The 26,866-nt window shown below is 41.5% G+C and overlaps 1 protein-coding gene across 1 annotated transcript in view; it reads right to left on the reverse strand.

Annotated features, from left to right (window-relative positions):
- Window positions 1-436: 436 nt before the first annotated feature.
- Window positions 437-26,866, reverse strand: part of T265_05913 (hypothetical protein) — a gene marked incomplete at both ends in the record, with an annotated part of 79,872 nt that continues 53,442 nt past the window's right edge. Inside the window, 13 exons of the mRNA XM_009171048.1 lie at window positions 437-634; window positions 5,956-6,078; window positions 6,125-6,367; window positions 9,058-9,408; window positions 13,205-13,303; window positions 13,348-13,497; window positions 15,492-15,857; window positions 17,883-18,008; window positions 18,060-18,296; window positions 21,184-21,309; window positions 21,353-21,595; window positions 23,557-23,688; window positions 23,726-23,977. Of these exons, the coding sequence (XP_009169312.1) occupies window positions 557-634; window positions 5,956-6,078; window positions 6,125-6,367; window positions 9,058-9,408; window positions 13,205-13,303; window positions 13,348-13,497; window positions 15,492-15,857; window positions 17,883-18,008; window positions 18,060-18,296; window positions 21,184-21,309; window positions 21,353-21,595; window positions 23,557-23,688; window positions 23,726-23,977 (2,526 nt within the window). The remainder of the gene's footprint in view (window positions 635-5,955; window positions 6,079-6,124; window positions 6,368-9,057; window positions 9,409-13,204; window positions 13,304-13,347; window positions 13,498-15,491; window positions 15,858-17,882; window positions 18,009-18,059; window positions 18,297-21,183; window positions 21,310-21,352; window positions 21,596-23,556; window positions 23,689-23,725; window positions 23,978-26,866) is intronic.

Consider the following 26,866-nt stretch of genomic DNA (forward strand, 5'->3'; position numbering starts at 1 on the left):
AATCACCATTATTAAACTTAGTGATAATTTTCAACAGGTGTCTGCAAATTTACTCACCTATTTTACTCCTTCGTATTCAGCTAGGATTTGCAGACAAATCCAGGAGCGATTCGGGTTCTTTTGAAAGCACCAGAATTATCAGAACTAGGCACAGCCTTCCAGTGTTCTAAATGTCATTTACAAGCAAAGCCACACTTAGTTGGTGAGCTAGAAATATCCGAGGGAAAACTCTGAGCATTTTTTAGAGGAATCCTTCTACCCGGGAGAAGTAACGCACCATAACTAATTACCAGGGAGCATTTTTTGCATACATTTGCTATTAGTATAGGACAGAAGGATCAAACCAGACAATATGTGCACCCACTTCAGTAAACTGAATGCTATCGCATTTCGTCTTGTTCACCCACATTTTTTCATAAATTAAGAGACAGATTGTTGCAGACTCAGACTGTATTCGAAAAAATCATTCACAGGAACAAAGGAAGTAAAAGATCCAGTTTGTTCGATTGGACAATGATTGGATGATGACACATCCAGATGACTTTCCGAACAATATCTAATGAGGCTCACAGTTAAGTGCTACCATTGGACCAGCCTCCTCTACGGTGAGTACAACCGTACAGTTCTTCAGTACCTGTAAGTAAAAAAGACATACTTTCCTATGACGTTCATAGCTGGATGTTCTTATTTGTTTCAGTGTTGGCGTTCAGCCTGCAACATCATTTCCAATCAAACCTCTGATTTTCCACATGTATCTCTGTTGCACATAATGTCGTGTAAAATGTGCTTACATATAAGTTGCTGAACAGCGTTGCATCGAACGCATTGACAGGTTTACTGATTTATGAACTGCACAAAACTGCTCATCGGTTACGCTAGCGTAACTAGACTGACGCCCGAGTCGCCTATCCGAATAGAAGAAAACTCATTCCAATTTTGCATCCCCTTACTACCCAAATCTGTCGTGAATGAGAAAGTCTCTCAGGGTTGTTGCCGTTCTGGAGAAGCATGCAATCCAAACTACCAGATTTGTATTCTATTATTTTCAGTGCTTACCCCGGTTTCCATTTCACAAACTTACATCTTCTGGCATCATGTGTTTGTTCTCTTATCCAGTAGTCCACAGAGTGCGTTTGTTGGTAACTCCAAAGTCAACTGTCCTCCTACAGCAAACGCATGTCCAGTTGTTTTGGGGAAACAAGCGCAAGTGTTAAAAAAACTAGCTTCTGAATTCGTAGCTTTTAGTTGAGAGATAGACTGCCTGTCAGATATGACGTTAACAGTGTAATTAAGGAGATCTACGATATATTTTCTTATGAGTGAATACTGTGGGTTACGCGGTCAACATAAAAACATATTCAAAGATTATCTGGAAACGTTGTCTTAGAAGACCGTGTAGTCATACACATTAGATCGACTATGAAGAAAACATGACTTGTTATCTGTAATGAGGTACCGAATCTACAAATCACAAGTGTGGATGGGCATGTATTTAAGCCAAACGTCCCAGAAACCTTGGAGACGGACACGTGCAGTCTAATCCATTTGGGCGTATCTTGAAGCAGAATTAAAGCAGAAGGAAGGATGGACACCCATCAGACAAAGGCAGATTTCGTAAGCACCGTTAGACAAATAGCATTAGTTTTTCGCCTCTTCCGCTTATCTATCTTTGTGCATCTCTCTGCACAGTGATCGCTTGGCCTATTTGTTGCATTTGGTAATAAGATAAAAACAAAAGCAACAAAGAGGACAGGCAAGCGTCTTTTCATAATTCGCAATAATGTCGCTAATTTCGACATGTTTTTTGCGGCGCATATTATAGACTGTTAATTGTATGCAATGTTTTGTATATTACTTCGTTTTGTCAGAGGCTTTCAAGCCCAATAAAATGGATACCATTCGCCAGAGGTAACTGTGCGTCCGGCGGAAAGATGACAGAAAGTGGAAAAAATACAACTATGATATATTGTGAATAAATCGTGGCAGATCTAATTGTAGCATTCATGGTAGGCATAATCGTCCGGTCTGGTTTGAAATTTCCTGCACCCGGAGTTACTAGTTTCCGAAGGTGGGCTTTCACATCCACATGAGTTGAGAGAAATTTGCAACCGCAAAAGAGGTATGTTGCAACCAAACCTTGTGATACGTATAACGTCGTAGAAACTGTAAGCCAGTAATAAACTAGCTAAAAGCAAGTTCACCAGTGCTTCATCATGTTAGAAAGTCGAAGATTAATTCAGAAGAATGTATGATAAACTTATGAGAAAATGCCAGATGGAAATTCATGAAAGGACAATGACCTATTCCAGAAGATAATCGTGGTTGTTTATGAGCGATCTTTTGCTCACTGTTCTCATCAGAATATGAGATCTAATGGTTTTATTATCTCCTGTGTATACTCAAACCGCTCAAAAGAAATTAAAGGACATATGTATCAAAACTCAGAGGACTAAGATGCTTCAAAATTTTCAGGTGATTGCAAAAACCTGAAGGAATAGAAAAATTTAGGACTGATTGTCGTTCTGGCAAGGTCAATCAAAGCAAATCCGGTGGTTCCCCATAACCTTGGACTTACGGCATCCCCAATCGTTAGAGGCAGCAAAACAAAGATAGAACAAATGATGACTCGGCTTTGCAGCCAAGAGCCCTGCGAAACAAGAGGGTGGCATGAGCAAATCGATCACAGTGCACTGCACAACGATCGAACTGGGTGACACATCACTTTCAAGTAAATCCACGGCAATCGCAAGGCCATCTGTACTTTTCACTGTGTGCACAACAATAACTAGTTACTGTAAATCCAATCTGAAAAGAACTAATAATCCACTGGAACTCAGTGTTTTGTTTCGTTGACGTCTACTATACTGGGTCTAAGACTGAAGTAGGGTTTCGGTTATGTACATGAGCAGGAGTCAGGCTAAATGCCCTTTGTAATCGCTTGGGTCCTTGAAGCACTGTACACACCGTGGTTTTTGGAAAGAGCCTTTGATTTTTTCCTATTAGGTAGGTTTCATTCGTCCACATCAAAGCGGCAAACAATGGATATGCGTTTTCCTCGTAGTGGAGCTAGTCAGCAACGCGCATCTGCCGTGTTTCGGGGACTGTCATATAATGCGGTAAATTCGGATATGAATAGAAGTAATAGGCCACTGACAGCAAGCAACGACCTGGCTTTTCACTACGACGTATCTATGCCCTACACACAGCAGCCACTAAATCTGAAATCACAACAAGAAATGTTCCTTTTGCGCCATCCAAGAAGCTTTGCTATACTAATTATGGTCTTATTTAATACAAAGTTCACCCAGATCCACGGACCCGTGAGGCTCATTATTGATGTCCAGCGTACTGTGAATCTTTGGGCTGTCGTATTCGACCTAGTCCCTCTCTTCAAGGGGTGTGGTCACGTTCAGGCACAATGCGTGTGCAGGATTCTTCGATGACACAGTATTGTGCAACAGCACACCACTTGGGAGAATGGTTCGTATTTGCTATAGATACTGTTTGCAAATGATATATATACATATACATATACGGGACAATTGTCCAATTTAGGTTCAAGTAGAACAGAAGTTTGACAGAAACTCGAGAACTGAGCCTTCCTGATTAGCCCCAAGAAGGGCAAAACCGGTCGTGGGATATCGAAGAGTTTCCTTTAAGAACAGCTGCTGCAATATCTCGAATATTGTACAAAGAAGAACATGAGGCGGCCTTTGTGCATCACATTCAGCTGAAGGACATCATAAAGGAGATTTCGCTGACTCTCCCGTGCAAACCAAACTATGTTTGATATTTAGCCTAAAAGTTCAACCGCACTAGGCACAACGATTTGGATCCCAAATAAAATGACTTAGAACTACTTTGCAACGTCTCAGTTTGGTCGACCCGTTGCGTTCATTCGAACGGACTGTTGCCCCCTTTCTGAGCCACATTTGCACCTCAAATTCTACCTGGTCGACTTGATAATTATATTGATTCCGCGTATCGATATGCGACAAACGGTACGTAGGACAAACAGGAAGGAAGCTCTCCACCATCAACAAACACATTGAAATTGATCCGATTTACCAGCCACTAAGAGCGAGAGAACGCCAGAACCACATAACTTAGAGCTGCAAAAGCGACCATATGAGGAACTCAAACAAGAAGCAAGAAAGCGTCATTCAAACGGACACATCAATTGGATTGGAGGAGGCGCCCAATCAAAGCACCAAATCAACCGGCGGACGCGGGGACACTAACCGCCACGGTGGAGGAAATCGGGCGGTACAAACAACCAATCAAACTCGATAACGGAAGACCACAACGCAATGCGAATCAGGGCCAGAGAGAACAAGCTACTAAAATTAGAAGCCGTTGGGATAACCAATCAACACAAAGGAACACAGACCACAACGCAACAAGGATCACAAACGGACCAATAGATTCACTAGACTCGTTACACTTCAGGTAGCCAATCACGTCAGAAGATAACAGATAGCCTTTGACTGCTATATAAACGCACGCGGGCAAGGAAGAAGTACCCACCCAACTGCGCACTGGTGATGTCTCCTCGTATGGTGACGAAACGTTTGCAAGCCAATTGCGAAGCTCGGCGAACAGATCAACAGCCATCTGATCAAAAACCGATATGCTCTTCGTTCCAAAAGCAGCTACTTCCCGGTTGATTCATCAAGCTGCTGATGCCTCCGAAAAAATCAGCGAAACTTGAGACGGTTTATGGTTGATACTCGAGTGGAAAGCAAAATTATCTGCACCTTTAGGGATTAGGCCAGCAGTCTTCTCAAACGGTGCTCACAATTCACCCTATCAAATAGTACACTGTTTCATCATATTCTTCAATCGTAGTGAAATATTTGCAGACCAAATTGTCGCCACGCTATTTGTCATGAGCCACACTCAAGTACGACAGATCTATATACCGCCACATCAAATCCGTTTACGTTTACACCTTTCTACCCCAAACGTTTTGTTGGCGTACCATTTCGTGCTAGGTGAATCTGTGAGCCTGGCACTCGAAGGATAGTTTGCCAGAATGAAACATTAATGTTATTTGCCTCAGAACACTAGTTGAAAACCAGATGGATCGATCCACCCGAACCACACAAGTCCTTTTTAATTTTCACAATCGCTATCGGGCGGTCAACAGGCTGGACGAAACTACGATAGTGTATACGATCTCGGAAACCAAGGTGATGTATGCAACTCAGGAGACAACCATTAAAGACCAGAAGTTGAAACTCAGTCGGTGAACCAAGAACATGTTTGTGGATGGGAAAATGTGTTGGTCGACTGGGAAGCGCACGCGCTTGGCCACTAGCTTGTCAGTCACTGTGGGTAGTTCCACACATTTAGTTCCCGATCGACTAGCATCCCTCAGCACTCTCAATTCGTTATGTTTCCGTGTTCTTGAATAATGTGTATGACGTAGTGTATATAATGTGCAAATTAACCTACACTACAACAGCGATCGAACACAAGCAGCTGGGCGCGTTCCTGCTTGTTTCACAAAGCGTTTCCTACATCTAAATAGTTCCGAAATAAACTGTTCCGCAATAAATCAGTTTCGCAGTGAATTGATCGGATGACAGACCATCCCGCTATGGTGAGATGACTTGTGATGTCTTGAGATGACTTGGCACTAAAGTGACCTCTGTTGGTTTAACCCCAACAAATTTGGCACCCTTCAGTAAACGATGTCTTTTTGTCCGTTTTTAAATAGCTCGTTTACCTGGCAGCATCTCTATCACACAACGGTCTTCTGCCCCGGCGAGCTTCCAGGACAGTACATATATTAGTGATGTCGGAATCTCGGTCTACCATAGTGCAGCAGAGCCAACTGTGCACATTTAAAGTGCGTTAGGTCTGTTTCCAGTCGTGAACGTCTCCATCGATGGTCTTAGGACGGAAATTATCACAAAGGGAATAAAAGGGGATAAAAGAAAACTTACTAACCTTTGGAGTTGTTTCATAACAAAGTGAGGCTCGAACGCCATCGAATTTGTAATCATCCACTCCCCGAATGCATGCCGTTTGTTCGAACGTTAGGGTAAACGTTATCCGAGGATACTTATCTCTCTGCATATGACGATTGACAGTTTTAGTGAAGCATTAAATCACTCACTTCAATCGTACCATCCTTTACATCCACCACGTTGTACAGATAGTTTGGTTCTTTGAGGTTCTCATGGAACAGTCTCCACGCTTCCTTCATTGCGTGGACAATCGTGCTTCTTTTATACTCTTCGGGCTCCAGGGCCCGCTTTTTCATTGGTTCTCTTATTGGGTTGCATCCCATTAACCTCAGTGTACGCTTCTCGCCGGCCCGAAATTGTTGTATGATTTCAGCGTCACACTTGACTTTGTCCTGTGGTAACATGAACATAGGGCGTATGAACATATTATTCATCTCTTTATTTTCAACTTAATTCAACTTACTATCAACCTGTATTCATCTTTTACAAACGTTCAGGTTAGTTTTCCATTGAAAAAAAAATTTCACGCGTCGTAATTCGCTGCCTGTTGAGTTCAGAATTTCTTAGCGGGTCCAGCTGAGTGAGTCGATCAACCAAAGGGCGGAAAATACAAACTTTCAAACCTACTGGAAGTATCCTGGTGCTTATTGTCTGCATGTTTTGAACTTGCCAAACGGTATATTATCATTCTGATGTCCGAACTTGAGAACATGCATCCTTACATATGACACTATCTGCCCGGGTCACAACATTCCACATTGTCCAATTACCGGCTTTAATTGCTCAGTGACAGACAGATGCAAGTTCATTTTGTGACTAGTGCGGCACTGATGGCTAGAAATCTTATGACTGTCCCTTCTAGTCATTTCTGGCTGTATCATACCGGCAAGACTACGCAGTGGGCAGAGTAACATGATCTTTTACAAGCCTTGCAGAAATTCGACCCCACACGTGATGGTAATCATTATCGCGGAATCGGTCAAGTAGGCCTAGTTTGAAGAGAACTACTATCAGGGGGGGGGGGTAATGTGAGGAAATAAACGCACTCGAACCTGAAGAACTGATGCTACGACAAGTGTGCACCGAAACGTAGGAATTGACGAGGTGGCTCTTTCGTACAAGCTAATGATCACCAGTCAGCCGGGTCACCTATTCCATACCTGGTCCTGGACGAAAGATATTTGCAGGAACGATTGTGCTTATTCAAAATCCAAACAGCGCCACAAACTGCTGTCATGTCGGAGAATAAATGTACGCTTGTATGCAACTTCCATCTGAAAAATCCTGGGTCATACCTGCTCCTAAATTCTATAGTAACGCTGCACTCCCCTGGTTCTGCAGGTGATGTGGGATATTCCCCAAATTCAAGGTTCTTCGCGAGTTATATTTGAAGATGCTATTGTATCCTCCGTCGAAACTTGTACTAAATTAATCCCTATTAGTCAGACGTTCTTTTTGAAAGGGACTTATTATTGAACTAGTTTAAAGGTCCGGATCTGCTAGCCAGAAATACACACTAAAGCACAATCAAGTAAAATCAGTTTATGAATTAGAGGAAACAAACGTTTGCGGTATTAACTAATGAAGCTTCATCAAGTATGGCGAACTGAACCACTTCCTTGTAGCGCCAGCTGGGTGGTCAGGATGTCAATGTGCGCGTGCCACGCCTTAGTCATTTTCAGACAGGATCGACCACCCAGTTTGGTTTTCAGTTGCTGTTTACATTCAGCAGATCCACTCACTTCCAGTCAGCACACAGGGGGATTTGGGGGCCAACGTGTAAGCACTGCGGTAAGTGCTGCAAATTCAAACCTGTTTGGAAGTCTACTACAGAATTCACCTAAATGAAACTGGCGTGATAATCGTGACCAACAGATTGGGCTGTGCCGATTGTTGACGCCTGCTTCCGTTGAAAATTTACCCCAATTTTCGCCGCCGACACGCGCATGCGTTTGCGTTGGTGATAATCTCAGTGAAAATCGGATCACGTCCTTCTTGTAATACGCCATCTGCGTTGTTTTCTAGACTGAAACAATATTCTTCCGGTCCACTGACTATAAAACATCAAATACTCTCAGCTGAGTATCTAATTCATGATACCATTGGAATAAATGAGCTGCACAAAGGCCAATTTGTCTCGGCATGCAAAATATTTGATATATCGCAGTATACTCAACGGAAACTCGGGGACTGCGCCTATCTGACAAGCACCAAGAAGACTATAACCGGTCATGGATTACCGAACAGTTTTTAGCAACCTTTTGAGTACTTTCCTCTACGGAGAAAACGGGCTTCGTGTGCTTCATTGGCAAGCCCAGCTGAATTTATTTTCATGTGTTAACACAGACCAATCATCGGTCAAGCAGCACCCATTTAATTCTGAACCCTGTGCCATCTAGATCACAGGAGTCTTAAATTACACTTTGGAAGCAAAGTGTGTTTATTTTCATGCGGTCAAGCAGCACCCATTTAATTCTGAAACCTGTGCCATCTAGATCACAGGGGTCTTAAATTACACTTTGGAAGCAAAGTGTTCTAGTTCCCTTGCCAGTATAGGCCTTTTTACCTCTGCCCGACGTTTACAGTCTGGCATCATTAGATCGGAGTAAACACTGACGCTTCTGGACCTCTATACATCCTGGATATTCGAATCCACGGAAGTCTGTTTATCGATCAGTAAGCTCATCGTGTGCCGGCAAAGAACTAGCGAATTCGGCAGACCAGCTACGTTGCCAACCATCTAGTCTTTATACCAACGGTGGCGTAGTGTTACGGCGTCTAACGAGGTCCACTTTTCGTGACACTTTCTGACATCTCGAAACAGTGGATTCGGTTTTGTAAGACATTTCGCAGATGATTTCAAGTGACTTACAAGAACATCTATGGTATGTCTCCGTATTGAACAGTTTCCTCTTCAGTGATCAAACCCTCCACATCAATATTGTTACGGACTATCATTATTATTGGGGCAAAATTACCAGCGAGCCAAAAGTGTTTTTCTTATCTTCGGAGTAGTTTGGTGAGAGGTCTTGTAATCAAAAGGCAGTACTGTAGCGAAAATGTTCGTTGAAGCACATCTTACCTGATATTTCCAGTCAAGGCAGGCCGGATCGTTGGAATTTGGTCGATGATAAATACAACCGGCTGGTTGTAATATGAGTGTGAGGCTAACTGTCCGATCCGTTTCATTCCGACGAATTTTTGCATTTTCATACGTATCCAGTGCATACCCGATCGGAACGCGCCAACGATACATGCCCACTAACTCTCGAATAGCATCGCGGAATTTGTCACTATCTGCTTCCTCCTCAGTGAGTGGGTGCGAATCTAGATCAGACTGCTCCAACAAATATTCGTGACAGTTTTGCAGTGAAACCTCGCCATCTTCCATCCATGGACGCTGCAAGACGGTGACTGAACAACTAACCCTTAGCTAAAAATGATAGTCACAAAATGCGTTTGCAGCATTTAAATATACCGATTAGAGTAGACAACAAGAAGGTAAATAAGTTGGATATGAAATATTTTACTGTGCTTTCCAGTATCAGTAGTGGAGTTTTCTCAATGTCCTATCCCTTCGTATACTTTCTAAAAAAAGGGGACCTCAGAGGTCACCGTTTCCGTGACCATTTGCAAAATAATAAGACGAAAACGGCCGTGGGCTTTGTAAGTGCTCTAATTGTGACCTAAGTTGATTAGCTGAAGGTAACAAGCACTAACGAATGTCTATTTTACTAGAGTGTGATGAATACAATAGACACAATAGTTATAATACGAAAAGTGGAATAGGCCAAAAAGTGACTTATCTTTCGAGGACATTTGTTGAGCGTTCCCGAGTGAAGCTTCGGACACGGGACGTTTCTTCTTTGCAGTATAGCTGCTACACGTGTTCCGTTGTTGGCCATAGGGGCTTGCGGAGCTCTGTTGACTTCCTATCCTGTGCGCGCGAGCGTGTGCGTTGAGCCTAGTTGTACGCCTATTTATGGTGTGCAGTGTGAAGAGAAGGGTGCCTCTTCGTGTTTGATGCTTGCACGAACACGAATACAACTTGACCTGATGTGTTGAAGTTCATAAGCCTAGCGTGTTACGCAAGCGGTAGCCGCGTCAATAAAAATGGATGAGAATCTGTAGAGCACACGTCGTCTAAGGTTGCAAGTGAGACGAGAATTGTCACGTGGTCTGCTTGTGATGCGTGATCTGATGAGTGATCTCTACGGCTTCCAAGGTGTTTCACTAACCTTATGTGCAATAGGTGACCTCAGAAGAGTGAGGCGACCTGGTGCATCACATTCATTTATAGGATAACGTCATCAGCGAAAGAGATTCAGATGGGATTTGGTTGCGTTTTCCGTGAAAACCGAACTACCTTGCAAGTGAGTGAAAGTCCATTTAACTCATATCGCGTAACTTGGGTTCAGGCGGAACGTGTATTAGAGAGAAACTTACCGAAGGCACCTACATGCTGAGCTCCAGAAAGAACAATACATTTCATGGGTTGTCGAAGCATGTTCAATATTGTGTTATGTATGTGAAAACATGTCAAATTTCGATCCTATTTTACATTCTCACACACTCCAATCTCCTAATATTTCTATTGTGTTCAAGAGCTACGTGAGCTCCAATCATAAGAATCAAAGCTAAACTATTTCTACTGTGCTGCTGAATCCGTCGGATTCCTTAATGAAACTCATGAACTGGTCGGCTGAAATGGTATACAACTTTCACTGTCTCGGAATGAAGAAGTGAAAACTGGCTTACCCGCATTATGACCCTAAAAGATCCGTCAGAATACAGTGGTTAACAACTTTGTTTGTAGGTCAGGGGCACAATGCGATCATCAAAGGTTACGACCAAACATTTGTTTCGGCAGATCCCAAGAGGTTGTGGAGATAAGAAAATCGTGCACATTAAAATATGCTAGAACATATATCTGCCGGTATTGTTGAATTGTAACATTCCTCTGAGCACCTAGTGAGGTCAAAACCTATCGAGTGCTTGCGCTGAGGCACGCAGTTTTTCCGGGTTTTTTCAGGTTTTCCTCCTTGCAAATGAGGCGAATTGCAGTGTTCGAAAAAGACAAAATTGATGGACAAAAAAAACAAAAAAGTGATGAGAACTCAGTAAACCTATTTCATAACTTTACTGGTACTTTTAAATTATTAGGGCGTTTGGTGATCCAAAGATGCTGGACGGCAGTCTTTAGGTTAGAAGCTAAACACGAATCAGCCTTTGCTTTTTGAGGTCTTTGTGGTTCTATGTGCGATTGCTCAAATTCTAGGTCGTTCGCTAATTGAGCAAATCAAAGTTATTTGGTCGAGAGCAATAAGGGTGTCGAAATACTTGTTAACACTAACGAGACTCAGCATTCATTCTGTGGTGAAAACTAACAATTACATGATTAGTGACCAACACATTTTAATAACATTTTCACTCAAGGCCTGTAAGCTTACGTCGATTGTTACAGTGCGTTTTCAACTAGCGGAACAGCTAAATAAGTCAAAACTTCAGTTGACTTGTGATGAAAGGACACAATGATAACAGTGGTTTTTGAAATTTATGCTAAGAAGCGACGCGCACGAACATTGTCCTACACAAATGAGATACTTTGTACGATATGTTTGCTGTCATCAAAAGCGACGGTTAGCTAAAAGGTGGTTCTTGAAATGTATGAGAAATTCCTTAGCAGGCAAAAAAACAAACTCATGCAGAATTCGTTACAATAGTCGGGCTTTAAATCGAACCCCTGATTAAAGCAAGTATGGAAAAATTGAGGCCATTAGACTCCTGTGAGTTCCTAATTGAGTACCTAATATTGTGGTCATGAATATGGAATGTGCAATAGAATTCATGGTGTAAAATCGAACTGAAAAGCATGTGATTTATCGAGCTTGGTGAGATGGTTTCATAAGGTATGATTCGGGGATGTTAGAATCACGGCTTTGGGTGTGAGATGTAAAAGTGAAATGGATTAAGAAAGCTGGCTGGGAATGGTTTTTGGGAACGGGTTTATTGTGTGTGGTGGACAGATTTGGAGTTTTTACCTGGTGAAATCAACTAAAACTGAATTTAGTTTGGTGATAGGGTCAATTTGGGGTGCACTAGTCCTTTTTGGTCTCCATGGCACAAAGGTTCGGGGGAAAACAAAAGACCATGGTGTACGAAAAGGCAATGGACATTGGGACAAGTTTGAACTACTAGTCTCCCAATCCGCTAGTGTTGACTCGTTAATGTTTGGCGCGCAAAGGTTTGTGCACAGGACAACCTGATATGACAGCGGCCCAAATTGAATTAAGGAACAAATTTCGAGCTAGTGGATATTCTGCTAGTCTGATTAGACGTCAATTGCGAAGAGTGTAGCGAAACCGGTAGCAGGAAATAGATTGAGATTGCTGTATTGCTATATAAACCAGGGACATCGGAGATCTTTCGAAGGATTCTAAACACTGCTGACATAAAATTAGCATTTCAGGGAGGGAGCCCTCTTCGCTATGCACTGGTACAATTGAAGGATCTCCTCCCGGGAACCAGAATCGTAGACTGTCTACAAAATCTGGTCAAACGACTGCACCAAGTTCTGCATAGGAAAGGCGGTCAGGAAACTTCACACCAGAATCGAGGAGCATAGGTAGAAAATAAAGAGGCCGTCGAGAAACGCAGATGAACATCGAGCACTACTGGAAGACTTATCAATTGCGGAACATATACTGGACATGGGACTCAAAATACGTTTAGAAAATGGCGGGGTTTTGGGACGAGAACTGCAATCCACATCACGGAGACTGATGGTCGAGCCGGTAGAAATTACCGAGCATCCCAGCAGTAACAGAATGGAAGACGTAGAACAACTAGCGTGTGGAGAACCGTTTTGGATCAGTCGCGCTGACACGTGGCGGTGTGCGGTTATGACAGGGTTATCGCGAAACCCACAAGCCCACTAAGCCAAACGAAATCTACCAATGGCACCCGCGATGAATCATCAGTTGAAGCACCCTGAGGTTGACGTTTTGTCTTCTCACTGTCTAAGGTCCACACCTGTGAAGCTAACAAATTATTAACGAAATACCACATTGTTAGTAAAACGACACCATGATAAATTCATTTGAGACTTACATAACGACGGTAAAATGAAAAGTAGGCATACATTTTTCGAGCCGGTATGGTAAAACAAACACTGACATCAAATCGCCATCATCCATTCACCTTTGCATACCAGAGAAATGTGCACGAACCTTGGATAGTTTTGGTTCACAATGCCGATCTCCATGGCTAAATTTACATCCAACTGGCTTGAGAACAATTTTGAACATTGTCAGTTTACCAGTATCTGTCTAGAACAGGAACGTTTGTACCTGTGCTCAAGTAGAACGTTTACCTTTTGTGTGATATTTTCGATTCGTTCCTTTCCAAAAATATAGAATTTTGTCATTTTCTCGTTGTAAATCCCAACTGCATTTGAGTACATTTCTTCCAAATCCGGGTCCTCCATTGCAGAGACACCTCTTACCAGGCTATGTACTCCAGCCTGGGACGAAACAGTGGTGCAATTAAGCAGTTCAACGGTCTCCTGTTCTTTCCAGTCTTTCCACCAATAGCTTGCTAGGCACTTGAAGAATTGCTGAGGTTAGGTTAACAGAGGGGTAATTGTAACAAACAGATTAGAATGCTAGATAGTTTGCAGTAGCTTTGAAATCTGGAAAAGAAAAAAGCATGTCACAACCGAATTAAGCTATCCGGATGTCGCAGAAGTAAAATTCTATTGAAAATTACCATGGGTAGCTCCAAATGTGGTAGAACCTTAGGACCGTATGACTCGAAACTTGGATCTCCTTAGTGTTCCTGCTCATAATTTGTGGGCAGCGCTGGCTGGGTTCTAGGTGAGGAAAATTGTCTCTCGTCGAATTTTGATCAAGGTTTTGAGGTCGGAAAAATGCCTTAAACCGATAATAAACGAGATCAAACAGACGGGAGTTAGTTTTCCGTGTGGTGGGTCAACCACTGACCCATCGCTACGCTCCACAACGCACTGATAATATCACCTAGAGTGGTGATGAAACATATGCAATCAAACTACCCAGCTCAGCAAACAAACGAACAACCATCTGTGATACCCGAGCTATTAACATTTTCCTCTGTAGCAAACGGATGAGAACTGATTCGTTGCTAGGCGACATTACTAAGGGTTTATAAAAACGCTCACTGAACTGGACATATCTTGAAAAGAAACCTCACGCTAAGTAAGTCTAGTGTCATATTTAAACCGTCAAGTATGTCGATGATCCCTGCTTACGTTGACATGCCTGGTGACCTAATAAATCTGGTTCCAGACTAAAACACAGGGCATGGATATTCTATGAGTTCCCTTCATTAACCAACAGGACTTCATCACTCCATCATCATCACCAATAGCTAGCAGGAACGCGAACGCAACTAGAAATGAGCCCTTGAGGATTTTTGGCCTATTCTTTCAACTCATTTACCTTGACAAGTGATGAACACAAATACGCACAGAACCTTAAAATCTACTGGGGCGATTAGCTTTTCCCGGTCTCTGGCGTTCCAGTTTAAAGTGCAAACTTCGAAACGTCGAGGGATGAACTCAACTAATTTACAAACTTCACTTTTCAGAAGAGTTCGGTGAGTCACTGCCTGGGCCAAAATGGATTGCAAAACGAATACGCTTTCATGTTAAATATGCTTTTAATGTAACAAAATTAACAGAAAATTTGTATAATCCTGATAAAAACGCAACGCCCTCCCGCAATTAAACATATGTTCATGGTCATCATTCCGCAAATTGAATACATTAATGGACCCGCTTCAGTTGTATCACATTTGACGTGTTCTGCACTGGTTTTTTGTTGCTCTAAGCAAGACAGTGTGATAACTATAAACAGAAAAATGTACACTATTTTCAAGGAATCCGTAAGGATCGATCTGTGCCCCTGCAGACTTGCATGCATTTCAAGGAAATATGTGGAATTTTTCGTGATTTCCTCGGTTTGATCGAGGAATCCCCATACCTGGATGATCAGTGTAACGCCAATTGCTGTGGATGTTCCTTCGCTTACTATCCAGTAAGGAGAATTGAGTTTTACAGGCTGTACATGTTATCATTGGTGTATGTCATTTCCTCGTATATGTGATTTCACACCATCTTTCGTGTTGGAAAAATGTAGCACATATATTTATAGCCTGCACTTTGGGTGTTGTGATCCACACGGTCACTTGTACTAGATTGCCGTCATCTCATGAAAGAAGGTACTGGATTGGGTGTTTAATCCTGATTGCTTCGTTTGGTTTAATCCCGCTGTTGTTATGTACAAAAGTAACATAAATGATGTCTCTGCAGCTGCTGTAGAACCGGTCACTCTAAAACGTACACGCACTTGGAAATCCAAGAACTTCAATGGAAGTGGAGAACCAAGTTTCTGTGTCCAGTTCTAATATAGTTCGGAAAATTTATTTCATATAGTTTGTTGCTACGTCAGATGTGACTGGTCTCTAATGAAAGCTCACCTTTTTCACTTCACATTTTCGTGCATCCTTGAATGAGCATTTCTGAGTCATCGAAGCAGGCTTCATATACAAATCAAAGGTTATGCGTTTACCGGGGACGAGGTACTCGATGACGTTTTCTATCGACACTATTTCATACGTCTGTCCAGGATTCTGTTGTTCTGCGAACAGTTGCACCAAACGCCAGGCAATCGACTCAAGGCAGTAGGCACTGGATCCATCTTGCTCATTTAGAGGATTGGTATTTTCGATGCTAGCTGACCATGTGTGTGAAATTGGTATGAGGTCACAGTCGCTGACATCGAGAGTTTCATGTAAATCATTCCAAGCACGCCTCCAGAACCGCGCTTGACAGCTAACCATGAACTGTAAAGTGTAACGGTTAAATTTAGAATATTTATGACCCTGTTTGTGCAGGACTTCTACGCACAGTGAAATTCCAGAAACCTGCGGTGGCTTAAATCATGAAGTTAACAGGGAACGGATAATACTCCTTGTATCAGGGCGAAATAATTTCTACTTTAGCACACTTTACCTTAGCACGTTTAATGGTTTAATGCAAAGTTGATTTTCTCTGTGTGCGTAGGCCTTAGAAACATTTGGGCCTGCTGCATACCAATACAGTCATGGTAACAGCGTCTCACGAACAGACTTAGATGACCATCGAATTGACTAACGTTAGTCGAGGAACGACGTATAAAAGTGCCTTCGGTGTTTTCGGTAAAAGAATCAATATCGGATTCGCAGTCCTATAAACCGGGTTTATTGATTCACTACACCATTATCCTGTTTTACAGGAATGCAGCAAATTTATCGGTCCACCCATGTTCTTCGTACAGATGATGGTACCTTATTTACAGTCCTAACACAGTTGCTTCCTTTTTGAGAAAGTACATCACTGCAAATTGCTTGGCGCCAATTGCTGCAAATAGAGGGATGGCACATAACATTATTACACTTCTTCCTTGGACACATCACGCTTCTGAGTTGCGCCTCACGCAAATGTTTCACTTTTGAGCTGGACTGTATGCTGGTAAATGCACCTATCTTGCAGCTCAAGAGATTTCTAAATTTTTAGGTTTGAATTTAAGGGGCAAAGGAGTACTTTACCACCAGACTGACAGGGTGGCAGCGGACAAAATTCTGCATCATATGTGTTCTACAACTGCGTCAGTCCATTAGCGGTAGAGTTGAGATTGAGAATTCACACTTGCTAACCCCAAGCTAGCGAACGTTGACAACCACTTTCCTTAACCGGACCTGCTGAGCAAAATGACCCAGCTCGTAACACGGCATCGGTAGTGCCGCTGGTTGTTAATTTTCTAGAACTAACAAGTATTTTGAAAACGATTGTCCTCAGGAACCTAGCTCATCAAACCAATGATTAGGTTTAGTATTTGCTCATTAGTTGTGCACGAAAAGCGCCAGAGTTTATATCCGTACAAGGGAATATTACGTATGCTTTTGTGGACTTTGGGGGCAGATCGAACTCACACCAGCTAGTTTAATGTTAGAGAACCAATACAACAGTTCCAGCATCAAAGATTCACTGCAGAATGTCATCTCTTATACATTTATCATTGAAAATACAGTTCTCTAACCTTTCGTGTCCGTTGCCTGGATAATACCTGATGATGTCAGGTATATATCAGATGATAAGAGGGACATGCTGTGATGTACAAAAGCGCACTCTTGAAGGGTAATGCAGAAAACAATTTTAGATCTAAAAACAAGTCGTACATTTTGGGCAGTGGAAGTATTCAGTGGAAACTCATCTGTTAATCCCGAAGTTTATGTTGCTCTCATCGATGTAGCTTCACTGTTTTGTCAAGTTGGAACTCTGGTCCCATCGCGGATGACGTCAGAGACCAAAAAACGTAAAAATTTGGAGACTAGGGCGAAATTTTTCTTATTCAGATTGCGTCAAAAACAGATCGCGTGCTCTATTATCAAGCGTTTTGTTGTTTTAAAGATGGTCCTTGAGCAAATCATCTTATATAAAGTATTTTTCAGAACTTTCTGGTCAAGATAATCAACGACTGTTTTGAGAGGGAACATCGATTTGACGGTTAGCTTACAATACACATGGGAAAGAAAAATATTTGTCCTTTTAAAAGGCTGAGAAAACCATCCTATTCTGCATTTGTGCACGTTGCCTGGGAGAGTGTGTAATGAAGTTAATAAAACGCAGCAAATAATACGTAATCAAAAGTAGAATACTTTCAATTCTGCTATCTCCTAATATTATGAGAGTTCTTAAGAACGACGAGTCACACTATATCAGCTGTCGGACGGCTTATTCGCGGCCAAGATTCCTGAGGTGGTCAAAATTCCCAATGAATCGCGTTTTCAGACCAGTATAAAGATTTAAGACGCACAATGCTTACTCACTTCTGGCTTTCTGTAGTTGCAATGCTCCCGAGATACGTATTCGGCAGTACCATTTGGCGATTTGATTATCAGACATTGTGCTGGAAGCATATGTAGCGTAAAGGTATACTGAATGCCGAACACGAGCTGAAATTTAAACAGTAGGTAATGCACGTCGGAGAGACAAATCCTGGTTACCTCAATCGATGGATTCTCAATTGCTATCAGATTGAACCAATATTCACTGTCGGTTTGATGATTGAAAAGAGAGACGGCGTTCTCCACTACTTGCCGAAACAGGGGTGTTGACCGTTCTCTTGAATTTTGCGGTCGGGGTAAGGCATAATTTCCAGCGTGTATATATTTGCAGTTATCCAGGTTGATTTCGGTTCTTTTGTTAAACCCCACGATATGCACTTTGCAGAGAGCCAAAGGCTTCAGGTTAAGAAAAATGATTCGAGAAAACGTTAAAAATGCACTAGTTGTTTCAAATCTAGCGGGATATCCCAGGGCAATTATGTAGGAGGATGAAACTGAATGAGGAAATAAAGCGTGTTATAAATAAGTGGTGTTCGAATTCTTCAAGTAAGTTCTTCAAGACGCATCGCAATATCCAAATATAGTCTGACCCCCAAGCATCAACTGCTATTTTATTGTTTGTAAATCTACGTAGCACTGTTAGCTGATAGATAGCATGTAATCGTAAAAGAGATATCAAAATTTTGTATCGGGTTAAATCTTTGTAATGTAATTATAAAAGTTCTAAATTTTCTTGATCATTTAAATTTTGTCATCAATAGGATCAGGTGTTGAGGCTGGAAAACGCCGTGTTCTAAGTTTTGCGACAATTTTCTGTCGTTTGTAAGGATGCATATTAGACATAGTCACGTCCCTCGCCCTTATTAAAAGAAATAAAATTTATTTGTTTTATACGATGTGAGAGTCATTTTGGCATTTACTTCTTTACCCACTTAAACATCATTTTCATTCAACCCTTACCTGGAATATACGACCAGTCTGTCATCAAATTAACGACTCATTGTACTGAACAGGAGTTTGGTGCCTCTTGACTCATATTTTGTTAGTTTGGGCAAAGCCAGACCTTGCATTCAAAAAACAAAACGCTACTTAGTTCACGCGCATCCTTATGAAAATTTGCACTACACTGCTCAGCGGAACGTGACATTTTTCTTATCTCAAAACCAGGTAACAAATTTCCGCTTAGTGACTTCCTTCTCACTGTGAAAGACAGAATAAAGCGGCCAGTTGTCATCAGTATTAAGAAACTATAAACAACCTGGTCATGGTCTCTAACCGGATAAACAAATGATCTATGAGCGCACAAACATGACCAGTTTTTGAGACATAGGGCTGAATTTCTCAACTAGAAAGCTAAGGGTGTATCAGGTAAATTTTTCCATGCAATAAACCCCATTTCTTGTGCGCGCTCATTCATTCATCAGTACACTCATCAACAGCACTTTTAAGTTCATCGTCATTAAGTGACGCTCAATCGGTATTACATCTTCTGCGTTTAGGTCGTTCTTGTTCGGTGATGCTTGGTCATGCAGTCTGTTCAACCTCGTCTCTTTCTCATCCACCTACACGGTGAGCAATTTAATTTGTGTGCCAGAACAAGAGTTATGGATGACTATCTCAGGCTTTTTTAAGCTTTGCCTGAAGCATATTACTATGGGGTCTAAGTTTATGCGTCATTTTGCACAAGATTCTAGGGTACCTGGGACGTCATTAAATGATCCGATCAGTAGATGTTCGTCGTTGAAAAAATAAAAGTTTGTTATGTGAGCAAAATAAAACACTCGCATAGTTCACAATCTGATGTTTGGTTGCATTCCATTAGTATTCCTGATATCAGTGATGAAAAGCTTGAAAATATCCAGCATTGGATGACTAGAAAGTTCCCTGTCGGAATGGCCATTTGATGAGTCACAAATTTGTGCTCAGATTTAACTGAATAAAGTGGATCAAACTGTGGTAAAATAATGAAAATAAAAGGAAGTAAACGCATCTCCTCTATGTAGCAAACGAATAAACATATTTTAAGTTATAAAGGGAAGTATGTTGAGTGCAACACCCCGGCTTCAGCCTCAAAAACGTGTATGAAGAACCTACTTGACCTAGGTAAATATTGTTACAACTGCGTGTATCACAAACCATGGCACATACAATGATTAGTACGTCAAAATGATTGATTCCGAACCCGGGTCGAGAGTCCACAGAAGTAAAGCAAAACAAAACTGTCAACCAGAATAGTTAAAATGAACCAAAAATCATTGAACAAGAGGGAGAAAGCTCCCTATACAATCAACCGAACCCATGTCGACCATAATCGCGTACTATATATTATCGACCATAAAACAACGAAAATGAAGTAAGTCGACGAATCAATTTAGAAAAATTTGAAGGTCTCTGCATGTGAAGATACAAAACGAAGTACGGAATTCATGGGGGGTATGTCACTAAAAATTTAACTGGACTGCATTTAACCTACGCAACCATGCTAACAAGAGTTCATCAATTTGACCGGCTTGTTCGAACAGAACGGATAGCGGAAAAATCGTAACAGCTGGTAGAATCAGCCATAGAACCAACTAATACGGGTAATTTGCTGCTCAACAGAGAGGTCAGCCACAAAGAGTACCCATATGCCACCCAATTAACGAATTCTGAGGACCATTCAAATGCCCGGTCATAGTCGGAAGTCATTTGTAGTTTAGCATAATCTATGTACACAACACAGTTCATCGCCTTCACACCGAATTTCCACGGTCATCGGGAAATTCGGTCACCAATTCCTGTCTCAGTGCATTCCACCTCACCTTCGTGTGAACAGTCCTCCACTTGCGCAGGTGGGGTTACAGTGGTGCCCCCACATGAAATAGCAGCAGTGAACTAGAATTATTCTATCATTAGATCTAGTCAGTATTGAATATTGTTGGCTGTAAAGCGAGTTGAAATCCTGACACCTGATATGCAGGACAAGTAGGTTGTCATTACTCCATCAGCAAAAGCTGGGCACAGATTTAAGTGTTCACGATTGAGCAGTGTCATTGGTTCGCCCGGCGGTCAGAACAACGAACCAGCAACTGTCTCGGTTGTGATGACTGCAGTATCGGTCCGTCAGAACTTCGCAGTCAGCTAGTATCACGGGCGGCTGAAACATTCCGGGCAGTTTTTGATTAGTTGTAGGTGGTTGCTGGGTTTGTGTAACTCACCGGTTCAGTCAAAAGCTTCACAAGTAATTTTCAGTGAGAATGTATAACGGAAGTGATGAAATTAGCCGAATCTTATCGCAACGTACCGACGCTACAGGGTCTGTTTGGCAAAGGTCATTTCGGTCCAATCGGAATGCCAACACATCTTCCCACTTTTGGCAGCTTGTCTGACTCAGAGTTAGAGTGAATTGGAGCTTGTTTGGATTTTCTTTCTGGGGTGATGTAATCAATAAGGAGTCAAAGACTGATGCTTACAGATCGGACGATTGCATCCACGAAATGACTTTGATAGAGTAAGTTTGCACCTGATTTCAAGTTGAAAGCCAACACAGCCTTTGAAATGAGATCTCGGAAATAAGTGCTTGCTTGAAGGTCGTCAGATGTGGAATGAACTTTTATTGTATCTGTCATTTTGGATAGTTTGCAGTCTTGAAGGTTGATCTGCGTGGAAGTGCTTGAAGGATTTTCGAGAACATTCGCGACGCAACTGGTTTTATGCTGTTGCATGAAGAACAAGAAATTAGGATACAGTGATATTTTGTGCAGCGTATCATCTAAAAAAAGTTAAAATTCGGCCACCTGCGACAAAAATTGTCTCTTGAATGAAAACAGTGAGATATACTGGTTACCATAGGAGGACAAAATGATGAATTTTGTCCTGTTGTTTTTCGCATAGTTGCTTAACCCATCAGTTAAATGGGATTCATCAGTCAGTATATGTCTCAGGGTTTTTTGCGCCTCACCGGAAAGATGGGCCAACCCTATCCCTTATGTTTCTCCACAATGCTAGAGTTCATATAACCATTGTTTTAGATATCACTTGGTTGGAGCTTCTTGGTAACAGGCAAGAATCAACTTTCCTAGCTTCAGGATTGTTGATTTGACTGGTAAAATCGTCTTACCAACAGTTAGCTATACTTCTGCCAGAAACGGTTTTGTGTTCGCTTTAATTTTCAGGGACGTGTCTGATATGACATTCAATCCTGGGTGAGCCAGATGCCTGGAACACCTCCTGCATGAACGCGTGAGGCTTACTTTAGACGTCAACCATTTATACATGTATTCAGGTTTACGTATTTTAAGAACCCCACAAGTGAGCAGAATTGTGGTCCATTTGCAGCCCGCGTTGTTGCGTCAAAGCTCAAATACTGGTATTGTTATATTGTATTGTATTTACATTTTGTGTTGTCATGATCCGGTGCTATGGTTTAAATAAATGACAAACATTTTTAGTGTTAGTAAAACCACACATCATGTTATTTAAACCGTATACCGGCTGGCCTTGTCAGATTGTAACGGTTCACCTGTAGGACTGTGGTGGACTTTAATGGAGGTTGCGTGGTAGGAATTACTTCCAGAATCACTCACAACATCATGAACAATGCTGCTTTCCTTTGGCTATAAGCTATTCTGATAGTCGCCCGCCGCACATATATCAGTTCAAACTTTTTGATATCAAGAGATCTTTTTAGGTAATGTGCTCACAGCTTGTGTTTAGACACTGAATATCTAACTGAAATAGACAAGAATGTCCCAAAAGTGACTCGTTTCACGAGCAAGTGCAAAAGATAGATACATTTCACCTACCCGACAGTCAAATCTAATAAAATCCGCTACATCTGTTATTTTTCTGTGTGAGTGCTACGCAATCTGACGGAAGCTTGGCGCTTGCATCTCCCTCCTGACTCATACAGTGACGGTTAAATTGGATTTACACCACTAACCATTCAGTAGTCAGAAAAAAATTCGGCAATTGTTCCGATGATCACAGGTCTAAAGTTAACGGTGCCAGTGATTTGTACACTCTGATCTAAGTGCTGGGAACGACTACGTGAACACAGGCCTCAGGATTCCCGCGTTTACCAGATATTGGTGGCTTACGGACTGCTTATGGCCAAAATTGTTGGATGGAAATGAAGTCAGAGAAGCACAACCAAATCACTAATTGCTGGGGAGCTCTGATAAGGTTAGAAACGCTAGTTCATTTTTCAGTCTTTTAGTGCAGATTAAGGAGGAATTGCTGGATTAAGAACAATGTGGGCTTAACTTCCAAAAATTCCACTACCACTGCCACTGAACCTCCCTCCTAAAATGCTCCGCCGTAAGAATAAGAATGTAGTACCATCTTCCCCTAAAGTAGAAAAGACGCATGAGGGTTATTGTCGGATATCCCCCTATTTTTTATTCGTTATAGCACAACTGCGTAATGTTAACCAAACTCCTGGTGCATTACCTGCCATACCTCATTCAACAAATGGTCCTCGAGAAGCTGGTATAAACCTTGAACCGTTTGAAGTGTGTTATGCGTGTTGTCCGCCTCTGTGACGTCATCTTTCATAGACAGAACGAAGGAGAAATGTGCCAAGTATCACTTAATCTAGGCAACGTTTTCCATATTGGGTTGTGACCTCAACTGGTATGGTTCCACAACACAGTTCAAAAGTTTTTTCGAAACTCACGGTGTTGTTCAGTCTTCCGCATAAATGAGGTATATTTTCAGCATGCCACTTGTTGTGTTTATTCTTCTGACATCTGGTCTGTTGCAGGTAGACTCGAAAAAAGCTCGAACCTGCCGAACCTGCGAGATCACCCTTTAAAAGTCGATTAAAATGCGATAGTTAGACTTACTTGCTCAACCGGTTCTTCTGTATCAAAAAGGCGATGATAATATGTGTCGTTTGAAATACTGTTAAACTGTTCCACTATATTTCTCAGCTTCGATTTGAATGTCAGCCTTTGTTGCTGCTCAACGCGAATCTTTTCATCACCCGCTCCTTGATTACTACTGTCCGAAAAAGGAGGTCTCGAAATACACCTGTGCATGTACATCTCATTTGGTTTTCTTTTCTGTTGCACGACAGCCACTTCACACTCGTAGCCCTGGACGCAAATAGATGACAATTTGGAATGCAATTTTTGTCCATTGCAAAGCATGCATTTATATTTGTCAATTTCTGAGTGATCAGCGTCATCTCCTGGTGGATATGATAAATTTTCACAACAAGCAATATTTGCGTAATCGCTCGAACTGCACTTGGAAGCTTGAATTATGAGTATTAATCCTCAAATGTTTCAGACCACGTCTTCAAGATGCCAGTTTTCACACCGCCTATTCACAAACCAAAGTTGTCATGGCCTCACCGGTATAGGAATATTCTATCCCTGTCAGTGTAATGTGTTACCCGCGTATAAGCTGTCGATAAGACAGGAAGGCATGCACGCACAAATGGTTATTCCAGCAGCGAAAGATTAAGTGTATTGTTGGGTCAGCAGCTTCTTATCCAGTCAAGTGCAAGAGTTTTATTATTTAATATTTATTTACCGTTTATCAGTTATTGTTATTGGTATTATCATTATCAAATATTGTTTACACTTTATTGTTTACAGCTCAGTGGCTGCATTCAACGCCAAATTGGTAGAACGATAAAGTTATTTTATGAACACATTTATCGTTTGTTCTTATCCAGTGACCATCCCTATTGTTAATGATATATGATTTAGTCTCTACGAAATCCGAGTATCTCGCTCATTTTTCCCATCATCCGAACCGGACGTTGCACTTTATACCGAATATCCGCAATTGTTCTTGCCGCAGGCTACACTGAATGGGCGACAAAAAGTCTCGATTTCTCCTCTGTTGTAATCCTTTTTGTAGCTGGGACATGTTAGCGCAGCTCGAGAGTAAGGATATTTTGGGATAGGAATTTAAACCAAAAAGATGGATTCGCAAGAGCCTTCTGTTTGAAGTTACAGGACGAATTTTAGACCCGAGAGCATAATCTCTCAATAAAAGGAAACGTACACGTAAATTCTCAGAAGAGAAGCACTTAAACTCAGTTTAGTAAATTTAAAGATAATTCACGTCATTTATAAAAATAAAAAACACAAAATTTGCCTGCCGGACACAGATCTCTGTAACAGAATTACATTGTGATCACTGTAGTGTTTGTGATGAAATCAGATCATGAACTTGTTGAAAAAAGAGAGTTGGGATTTTCCACCAGCCAACTGCATTTACTCCCCCTTTATCTTGCTGCAAGTACTTACCCTTTAAGTGTTGACAGTATCTTTTGTTTTTTTACAGGTGAGCTGTGGTAGCGGTTTGAATTGAGTATATTGATAACAACTGAGTTGCAACTGAGTTGTACCTACTCAGATGGGATGAAACAAATGACCCATTCTACTTGATACGTGGAATAAGCGAAGAGGCCTACAATGTCCAGTTTTAATAGTGTCCGTTACCCGCGCTCCAACTGGCTTCGAAAAATACGAGTGATCGTTTATTCCAACAGTGGCTCCAGATGACTGATGAACGATATTCATACCACCGTGTACTGCAACGCACAAATTCAGTATTGGTCGCCAGTACATTTGGGTTGCAGCTAGTTATTATACAGATTGTCAACCGCCTAAACTAGAGTTTAACTTGTAATAGTAAGGGTGTTATGAAAACTTCCCAGTTCGACCACTTTCGACTATGTTCTTAAGTACAACAAGCTTTCTTACTTACTGATTTCTTACTTATATTCGCCAATTGCTACGTTTAGGTAAAATTTACTACCAGCAGCCAATGCCAGTAAATTTATCCTAGTTAATCAGTTAGCAATTCAGTCATAAACAGTGATGATCGATGCAAAAGCTCTGTATACAGAAGATATGGAAATTAATGAAATGGCAGCCGCGCATATGTGAGCTGATAGAGCCGGAGCATGATTTGGGTAGAGTGTTGACCGTCAGGTAATTGTTCTGGGCAAAGTTACTAGCACCGTCCAGGAATTTTCGGATTCTGAAGCTGATCGCTTCACGTAGAAGGGTGTCTCTGCTACCTAAAATGCGCCAATCATCCTTATCCAGTAGATATAAAACAGCATCAAATTGTGTGAGTAACAAACATAAGAGAGCTGGTTTGGAGTACCAGTGGTATGGACGGTTGGAGAGTTAGTCACGTAAAACTCTCTCCAGACATTTTAGAGGCTAGTTGAAATAATACACAGTGGTTTCAATCGGTCGCTTCTCCCGTGACTGTATCAACTGCAAAAGACAAGGCCTGTGCTCATATGACCGCTTTAGCCTCTGAAGGCGTAGCTTGTCATCGCGAATTTCCTATGTCTTGTGAAAACAGGTTCAGACGTTGCAAATTATCCAGAAATGTTGTGCCGCAAATCCGTTTATTCTAAAGCCTCCGGTGTCATCCATCACCATCGTTTACCCCTTTGCTGCTTGTGGCTTATTAAAACTTCAGATGTTTGTGATAGAATCGGAGGAGTGTAAGTGCAACTAGCTGACTAGCATTTTGTATTCTCTTCAACCCATGTTGCGGCCACGGCAATATACACACGGGCCAAGGATAGTGTTAAGTGGTAAATTACAGAACAATTATCCCTTCATTAAGTAAGGAAAAATAACCACTTTTTCGAAATCCGATCTAAAGATTTGGGTAAAAATATTTCAACTTTGGCCTAAACATAACGAAAAAACTAGATATTGTTAGAGGATAAGAAACCACACTTTCAGGATCCTTAAACAACCTATCCATCCACTGAAAAAGTACCTTGTTTGATTAAAATAGCGCCTACAGTCGCACATTTCGTTTAGATATTACCTTTTTTGAAGTTGTCGTATTCTCTACTCAAATTAACCTGCCCAGAATTGGCACGATATAGCTGAAAACGAGAGGTACTAAATGTATAAAACACCACGGATCATTTCATGGAAAATTGTTTGTCCACAAATGCACATGCAGTATTTTAGGCTCATATATATATATAT

This window comes from Opisthorchis viverrini (assembly GCF_000715545.1).
Source record: "Opisthorchis viverrini unplaced genomic scaffold opera_v5_115, whole genome shotgun sequence".
Taxonomy (NCBI): Eukaryota; Metazoa; Platyhelminthes; class Trematoda; order Opisthorchiida; family Opisthorchiidae; genus Opisthorchis; species Opisthorchis viverrini.